The sequence below is a fragment of the Borostomias antarcticus genome (assembly GCF_949987555.1).
Source record: "Borostomias antarcticus genome assembly, chromosome: 13".
NCBI lineage: Eukaryota > Metazoa > Chordata > Actinopteri > Stomiiformes > Stomiidae > Borostomias > Borostomias antarcticus.
This window is the reverse complement of record NC_140246.1, coordinates 9,666,689-9,676,085: the sequence shown is the minus strand read 5'-3', so window position 1 is coordinate 9,676,085 and position 9,397 is coordinate 9,666,689. Positions and strand designations below refer to the sequence as shown.

Genomic DNA, 9,397 nt, shown 5'->3' with positions numbered 1-9,397 from the left:
TTTTAAGAAATTATTGCTTCCTATTCAGTTGTATTTTCCAACAGCCTTTTATACCGGCCTACGTCCTTGGGAAAAAGAAACTTGTGTGATTGCACCAGGCAATTAAACATAAAAATATTGAGTACAATATTTATTTATTTTACAACAGTACTGAATACACAATCATGTTCAAAGAAACTTCCAAGTCTTTGTCAGGGATTAGCATGGGACTCATCTTCAGGCAAATGCCTAGCCTTTAGCTTAGCAAGCTAACACAGTTAATCGACACTGCCATTCCCTTTTTCATAGGAGAACTTCCTGGCTATGTCCTCAGTCGTGTTCCCATAATAGACAACAGGGTACTGAGAAGGAGAGCAGTGTAAGTTTTAAAGTATCCAGCACTTCTTGCTTACGGTCTCTACACAACAATGCCACGCCCACAACCGCACACCTCCCCACTCAGAAGTCAGAGTCGGCGTCCATAAGCTCTGCTTCCATCAGGTTGGTCTGCGAGTGGATCTGACCAATCCCCACCCTCCTCCCCTGCGACCTCGCTGTGTGGGCCGTCCTTCCTGCCCCCCCGGCCACGGGCTCCACCTGACCAGGGTAGCAGGAGGCAGCGCTGGGCCGCCAGGAGGGGGGGGGGAGCGGGCGGTAGCGGGGCCCCAGGCCCAGATCCTCAGGCCGGTCGCTCAGGGCGAGGGGGTCGGAGAGCAGGTCGAGCTCGCGGCTCCTGCCGCGCTGGCCGTAGGGGTACGGGGCTAGGTCTCTGTACCTCTCCTGGTAGGGAAGCGGGTGCGAGGGCCTGAACTCCGGGTAGGACCCGGGAAGGGCGTCGGCCTCCGCTTCCTGCTGCTGCTCCCGCAGGTTAGCCACCAGGCTCCGGTGCCCTGGCAGCTTGGGCAGACGCGGCACCGAGCTGGTGCCGAACTCCCGCCGCCGGTAGCCCTGGTGGTCGGCCGCCAGCTCCTCGGCGGGGCGCACCTCCTTCTTCCTCTTCTTCTTCTTCTTCTTTCTCTTCATCATCTCCGGAGAGATCTCGGCCTCCACCATCCACAGCTTGTTCCTCTCCTCGGGGGGCGGAACTGAAGGAGGAAGGAGGAAATAAAGGGTTAAAACGAAGAGGGGACTCGTCCAAGGAGGGAATGAAGGGAGGAAGACGAGAAGGAAAAAGGAGGGAAGAGGGTCTGAAGGACTGGAGGAAGCACGTTAGGGTTGGACTCAGGATATGGAACTTCAGAATGTTGGCAGGGCGACGTTCCTAGAAAGCAGCAGCGTCAGAGGTGCCAGCTCTCACCAGGTGTGCCCGTGGGTGTGACAGAGATGTCCTGGGGCAGGATGGCACCTCTCCTGGCCACCATCTTGGTCACATGCTGAGCCCAAGCCGACGACATGTCGTTGGATGGCTCGTTGAGGTCAAAGTTGATGCCAGCTATGAATGAGAGAGAAGAAACCACAACCGTATAACTATCTATCCAGAAACAGCCAACTACAGGGTTATTCATACAATAAAAGGGAGCCCCTACTGTGTTCCACTAACACAGAATCCCTCCAACCAAAGCAAATAGGTGGACCACAAGATGCCGAAGTGCTATGTGACCACATTTTTCTGTCATTCAGTTCTTAGCGTCAACATAACAGTTGCCTCAATAACTTCGGCGGTCACCATGGAAGTATGGTAGACAATCAATTTCTAAAAGACACTAGGTCTGTGAATGACCCACATTAATGCGTCACTTCCTCATAAAAATAATACCCAGCTTCATGGAACTTGGCGCCTACAGTATACGACCTATAAACGGATCACAGCTGTGTTTTTAGTGCTGAGTTCATACCACTGGGGGGTGCTATGTCGCACTCACTCACCCACAGGTCCGTCATGGGAGACAGTGTGCATGCTGAAGGACAGCTCCTTCTCTGGGTCTTTGTGGAGCTCCTTGCGCTTGGAGAAGGCCTTTGCGATCATCTTGCTTTTCTTTATCCTCTTGGGTTCATCATCGCTACGGCCGATGATCCTACGACAGGAACAGGATAACAGATGAAGGGATGTGTGATCCTACAGCAAATGACATTCATTCATTTCATTAACCTTTATTTAACCAGGTTTAGACCCATTGAAATTGAAATCTATTTTTCAAGAGCGACCTGGCCAAGAAAGGAGGCAGTACGAACAGCTTCATACACACTCACATTAAAAACAATAGTGTCATAAATTAAAGTGCAGGGAAGCCATATAATTCTATTTTGATTGAAACAACTAGTGCACAGTGCCCGTGGAGCCGTCGTGGTCTATCAATCGATCGATCTATTTATCTAAAACTGACATTTTGGCTCCTGCTCAAGTCCAAATGAATGTAGGTGAATGGGCAGCTGTGTTCGGGTGGCTCTGTGGCACCCCCCTCGGGTCGGAGCCAACGGAGGGCAGTTCGGTACATTCTGGGCTCTAACCCCATATCCCCAGTCCAAACCCCATGTCTCAAGTGGCCACACCCGGGGGGCTGGCCTCGCTCAAAGTTTTGCTTGGGCTGTGTGCGCACACAAGTTTGGTCTTGCTGTGTCCATTATGTCAAGACCTTTCTGCCAGTCCAAACCGTGTGTCTCTGTGATCATCCCACATCGAGATATAGCCGCTTCAAACCCGTGCATCGCCCTCTGGTGGCTAGGCGGTGAATTGCATGGTTAGCCCTAGACCTGCCTGTCTTCTGTTTCCACATTTAGTAATAGATAGATTACAATTATCAATAGAGTCCGTTTCTATAGATTTCACCATGCCTTTAAATTCATTTAGAGTGACTAGATCCTGGATCCAGGCCAATTGATTTTGGAATACAATACACAGTGATGAGTGAGGGCTCTACAGTTTGTAACAAACAAAGTGCCAGGATATACAGTATGGAGACAATGGACTGATGCACTCATGGAAAGCAGATCTAGTCAAGAACAGGCAAGAACATTGCTTCAACCAGTCTTCGTCAACATAAGCTGTATGCCCTAAGAGAACAATTCAACAAATCTCCTCAAACGCTGCTTGCCTGTATTAGCCATGGCGTATTCAGTGCAGCAAGGCAGTATCTCTTTTATGAGTCTAGGCAGAGTAGGCCTGGCCTTGTGAGACCATTCTTATCTCACAGGCTCACGATGTTTCACTCCACACTTTGCACATCAGTCTGGCTAAGCTAGACAAAGATTAGTTTGTGCCCGATCAGAAAACGATTGGCCAATCAGCCTTCTTTGAGGAAATCCTTGCAGGTACGCCGGGTGTGGTTAGGTGTGACGACAGCGAGATGCAAAACTGTTCGTTCTAAAACAACAATGGCCGAGGTTAGCATAGAGGCTCCTATAGGCTATAGCATCAGAAGAGAAGAATATTTCTTCATTGAAAGAAAAGCAAAGGACAATACTGAAGGTCTAGGTACAGAAGGCCTACCCAAGGGGCTTATGTTCCTAGCACTCGAACAGCTGTTCAAACATACAGAAGTTTCTTCATCACTTGTATTAAGTGTGTTAATAATGGTCAGAGTTAAAAGCCTGGTACTCTGTGGGTCTAAGGCCTTGTTTACACGTAGCCGGGGATCTGTGAAAACGGTGATATTTATCTGCGTTTGTACCTGTCGTTTACACGTAAACGGAGGTTTTAACCCACTGAAAACAAATGTTTTAAAAACTCCGGCCAAAGTGGAGATTAAGGAAAACTCAGTTTTTTCGTTTGCATGTAAACAGAGGAAGACGAAGATTTACTTCATGTATGCGACAGAAAATGCATTGCGTCAGGTGTGCGACCTTTGTTTACAGTGTGTTTGCTCCTCTGACATGCTCTAGTAATCATGGATGCTAAAGCGATGTTCGTTTTTATGTTAGTGCAAAGTCTGTTGGTGTGTTTGCATTTGCAAATACAACTGCGTTATTATGATAACGTGTCTTCATGCTTCTCGTTACACTGCCGCCTACAGGCGTAGAGTGCTCTTGGTGGCGAATTTATGCGGGTGGCGGCATATTTATGCGGGTTCGTGTGCACGATTTTATTTTTTAAAACAGATAGGAGGAAATATACATTTATGTAAATAACCGTGTATGTGTAAACGAAGCCTAAATGAGCAGGACTGAAGACCACAAGTCAGAGGAAATGGCTGCTTACTTGCACCAGGTGCGTTTCCAGATGAGGACGGTGGCCTTGGTCCACACCCAGGTGCTCATAGCGATGCCCGTGCCAAACATGGAGAACAGATTTATCTTCTCCACCAGGAGACTGGGACGGTTCTTAATGGTGCACTCTGGGATCGGCTTTTTGGTCTGATGAGCAATTGTCACGTTGGCCTCACACCTGTTGGAATCCAAACAGACATCAATCAATAAATCAGTCAAGCATTGGCATTTGAATTCGTAACATTCCCACACCCGCTATAAAGTCCTATAAGCGAGGCACACATTCAGTGTGAAATAAGGCGGTCTTTTTTGCTTGGCGAGGCAGGAAGGAGGGATTTACATTTCTGAGGTGAAATTAATTCCATGTCCACCCAAAGTAAATAGAGTGGGGAAAGAGGGCTGCATTCACAGCCGCAAACAGGTAGAGCTGTGGTCTGGAGACTCAACTGCAGCATCTGCTGGGACGCTAGAGTGGAGACTGTAGAACTAACCCTGGGTTTGTAGAGCTAGCCCTGGTCCTAGAGCTAACCCTGGTCCTGTAGAGCTAACCCTGGTCCTAGAGCTAACCCTGGTCCTGTAGAGCTAACCCTGGTCCTGTAGAGCTAACCCTGGTCCTGTAGAGCTAACCCTGGTCCTAGAGCTAACCCTGGTCCTCTGGAGCTAACCCTGGTCTTGTAGAGCTAACCCTGGTCCTGTAGAGCTAACCCTGATCCTGTAGAGCTAACCCTGGTCCTGTAACCTGGTCCTGTAGAGCTAACCCTGGTCCTAGAGCTAACCCTGGTCCTGTAGAGATCATGGGTTGTGCATGCTTTTGTTCTGTATCAAAACACTTCAAGTTGAAAGGTCGGTTTGATTCAATATTTAGAGGACAGCTATAGAAAAAAAGGAACTCACAGCACATATTCTCTGAAGCTCCTCTCCCACTCAGCCTGGTTGAAGAAGTCATAGAAATGGCAGCCGAAAGTGATGAAGACAAAACCAAAAGCCAGGAATCCAAATATACCTGAAAAAAAAGGATAAACAAGAACATTCCAGAATCCTCAGCATTCCAAATTCATGACGTTCTTTACATGGAAAATGTATCATGCAACTCAGAGTCAAAACTAAACAACTGATAACAAGACATATGTGACGTTACAAAAAGGTTATGTCAAGTCACTGTTTTGTGTCAGCGTTTCGGCTAATAGCTAGTCTAACTGTCATACCAAGTCTTAGCATAGTCTCGTTGATTTTGCTTGCTGCCTTCTCACTCAGAAGTCCTGGATGGTTGCTCTTGATCGAAAACAACGTCATAACTCCTGCAAAGACCAACGTAGAAACCCGGTCACAAAATGTACCGATTCACTTGATAACACTGAATTATCGAAATACCAGAAAATGATCAGTTACTATGCGTATGGACACTCACCTCGTATGAGGAAATATCCCCCGATAACGAGGACTACTCCGATGGGTGCCAGCACAAAGCCAGCCCGGTATCGATAGTTTTTATAGCCGACAAAACAGATGCCACTCACCGAGTCTCCATCTACCTGTAGAGCGGCAGACATGAATGAAACAAGAATGAACACTTAAAGACATACAACTTTTACAGTGAAGGAAAGCACACTAAAGACTTTGCATGAGTTTGTTCAGTGCTTAACATTTTCAACACGAAATCAGCATAAATATTAAAAATCGAAGCATATATACATTGTCACTATTTTGGAGAACGGCCACGAAACCCTTCTTTTTTCTCATCTATACATCGGAGAGGTAACTCTTTGGAAACCTGAGAGCAAGGAGGCCGTACCTCAGCGATGGCGAGGATGGCCACGGTGAGAATGAAAGGGATGGACCACGTGATCATGTGGAAGTAGGAGGTCCTCCCAGACAGAGGCTGATGGGTGGTGCCCAGGGCTTTGAAGGAGGTGTGCCAGGCATAGGTCAGCATGACGAACCAAATCACCCCGGACATCAGGGAGTAGTAGACGATAATGAAAATGGTGACGCACGACAGTGTCTCTGTGGATCTGAGGTGGGTGGTGAGGGGAGGGGGGTGACAGAGGACAAACGAAAACAACCAATTAGATCAAAAGGGTTGCAAGTTCGTTCAGAGAAAAATCTACACACGGTAGCATGTCACAACGTACAATAACACCAATTACAATGCAAGTTGGCAATAAATTCTCCTCTCGTGCCATCATCATCATCATCAATCTCTTGAGCGTCCACTTACGACGGCTCGCCGAGTCGCATGGTTTGGTCGCTCTTGCACACGATTTCCTCACGAGCTCCTTCCATGAACTGAGCCAGCCAGCCTATACTGCTCACGAAGAAGCAAGCGTTGATGTAGAAGAGAATGACGGCAGGGTAGCGGTTGGAGTTCTTCCAGTCCGCCAGAAATGTGGCCTATAAGAGAGGAGAGAGGATGAGGATCAACAGAGAAAAGAAACATGGGAGCAGTGGCGGACAGCCATGGCGGTTTCACACTTTACCTGAGAAGCCTAAAAACTGACAGAAGTCTTCACTACCCCACATGATCAAAGTATCAGTTCTAACCAGAATGTTCGCGTGAAAAGTAGCAGGATAGGAATGTTTGAGGTTTACTCTTTGCTCCCTGTGGACCACTGCTGTGGCTGCCAACAGAATAAACCTTTATAAGGAATAAGCCGTTATCTATCTATCTCAGCAGTTATGCATGACATAACTTAATAATGCCCTGACATCTCAGCAGCTATGCATGACATAACTTAAAGGACAGGTTCGGAATTTAGCATTATAAGCCATGTTCTAAAGTTATTTACGATCATATAAAACAGCTGATATCAAAGTTTTGTGAAACAGTGCACTCTTGATATAGCCCTTCGCCGTTAACACACTCAATGGATCCATAGGTGCATAGACAAAATCCCTCAAAAACACCATAAACTCTTGTTTTGAAAGACAGAAAACTCACAAGTGGTCACTGGTGTCTGTTGATGTTCTGGCAAAAAAATTGCCACAAAGTATATGATCGTAACTAACCTTTTAACTCCTCATAACTCATTAACTAACCTCTTATAATACAAAATTCCGAACCTGTCCTTTAATAATGTTCTGCCGTGAACAACTATAAGTATTTTATGCTTTTCTTGCAGGTTGCCTTTTAAATATCTGGCCAGGGACAGCAGATGGAAACTAGCCATTTGGGCTAAATCTGGCTCATATATAGTATTGTACTATGGATTTCTGTGCATTGTCCCTTCACAAATAAATAAATACAAATGCAAAAATACAAAGTGACACATGGAAACCTGGGTACTGTAGTTCATAGTCCAAACTGTGTGAAGCTCACCAGAGTAAAAAAGGTGCAGAGGAGGTTCATGGAGCCGAAGTAGGCGATGTACGCGTGCATGTCTGAGTGCTCTTCCTCTGTGAAGAGGGGGTTATGACACTGGATGCCACAGCCCTCCACATCCTTATACCAGCTGGCCTGAATGTCTGTCTTCACCAGTGGGGCTTCGCACTGTCCCGAAGTGTTGAACTTCAACTTCTGTACCTCGTTCTGTCAAACCATGAGGGCAAAGAACAGAGTTTAGCTGTTGAATTTAAATTTTAAATTAAACCTAAATGTAAGTATTAAGTATTCATTTTGAGGCATCTCTTTAGTAGGCATAATAAAAGAGATGGACGCTAAACACAGCAAAACCCTGATTTTACTGTCACAATTTGCATTGAGAGCTTCCACCAACCTGGCAACCCATGGGGAACTTGTCCTTGTTCTCACACTTCAGGAAGTTGGGCCAGCCCCTCTCCTGGTCCACGATGCTGCAGGGCCGCCGGGTGGCCTGGCACAGATGCTGGCTGGGCAGCTCCACACGCCCTCCATCACACTTGGGCATGTACACGGCACACAGCAGGGGCTGGATCACCGACCAGCACCGAGGGGCGTTCCGCAGTCCTGCAGGTGGGCACAGAGGGAGAGGAACTATGACTACACACGCTTCAATAAGGCAAAGAGCATGAGGATGATGACGACGATGGTGGTGGCAGGGCGGATAAAGATGCAGATGATGAAGATGACGTTAACAAGGAGGAGGATGATGCGGATGATAGTGGCAATGATACAATCTTTCTCGTGGCGCTCACACAATGGAAAGTATGCACCTTATTATATCCACAGACTAGTATATTCACAGAAGATCCTCCAGACAGTCATTCAAATCCCACATCCCTGTAATCTTATTCAAAATCAGCCAGGTACACTGGAAGCCAATGGAGACATTAACGGGGTAAAGGCCCCCCAGATTAATTGAGTATTAGAGTTGAAGTGGAAGGAAATACAGGTTCATAGTTCACTAGTGGGTCGTCAATAAAATCTCACTGAATAACACCTTGAAAAGAGCCGTAACTTTTGTCTCTTCCTTTGCTCTCTATGTAAGAAGTTCCCTTCCCCACTCCTTGACAAGTACAATAGGTCTCCACAACTTTTTATTAGAATAATTTACAGGCCCTTGTCATACTAATTAACTCAATTACCACATACCCATCAGCATCGCAGTGAGAAGTGATGTTAATGTTTTGTTAATGCGTATTAGAAAAATGATTAACATGAATGATTTCCATTGATAACTGATTGGTACAAAATAGATTTTCCACATCCAATACATTCGATTATGATATGCTACTGATTAACACGAGTAAATCTGAATTAATTCATGAATTCATCATTCATGTTACAGATTTCAAATGGTAGGCCTACTTGATATAATTGTATTTGAAATGTTACTACATGAGGCATGTTTATCATTCGTTACAAATACAATCTTACCAGACCACATGGCCAACTTCTCAAAAGCGTCTTCTTGAGTACTGGAGTCTTCAGCCAGGATCAGAGAAGTGTGAGTGTAGGGTAACGGGGATCCCAGACATGTGTTGTATTTCAGAATCTCGCAGGTAGTTGTTTTCTTACAGGGTTCATCAAACAGTAATGTACCATTTTTATGTGCCAGAGCCGCATGAGTAACTAAAGAGGAGGCAGCCCAAACGCAAAGCATCCCGAACGCTCCAACAATGGAGCACGGACCGCCGTGGGAAGACATCTTGAGAATCAACGGTGCAACTTTGTGTGCCCGAAAAAATAATACTTTTGTATTCCACTACCCTAAAAAGTGACTACAGGGAACGGTGTTCATTCGCTGCCAAATTTGTTTCCATATGTAACGAGAAGAAACAAAACGTTCTTCAAAGTTTTCACGCTGTCCCAAACTTTTTCATCTTGCATTTTTCGTACAATCCTTGATTTATCCTTTTA

At 46.1% G+C, this 9,397-nt stretch overlaps 1 protein-coding gene across 1 annotated transcript; it reads right to left on the bottom strand.

Annotated features, from left to right (window-relative positions):
- Nucleotides 1-438: 438 nt before the first annotated feature.
- Nucleotides 439-9,185, bottom strand: smo (smoothened, frizzled class receptor; the record flags this gene model as incomplete). Its single annotated transcript, XM_084448193.1, has 12 exons — nucleotides 439-1,064; nucleotides 1,277-1,411; nucleotides 1,846-1,994; nucleotides 4,115-4,300; nucleotides 5,017-5,125; nucleotides 5,328-5,420; nucleotides 5,531-5,654; nucleotides 5,915-6,134; nucleotides 6,341-6,513; nucleotides 7,439-7,648; nucleotides 7,836-8,044; nucleotides 8,915-9,185. 12 exons carry the CDS (start codon nucleotides 9,183-9,185, stop codon nucleotides 439-441), a joined length of 2,505 nt encoding a protein of 834 aa, XP_084304319.1.
- Nucleotides 9,186-9,397: the final 212 nt, after the last annotated feature.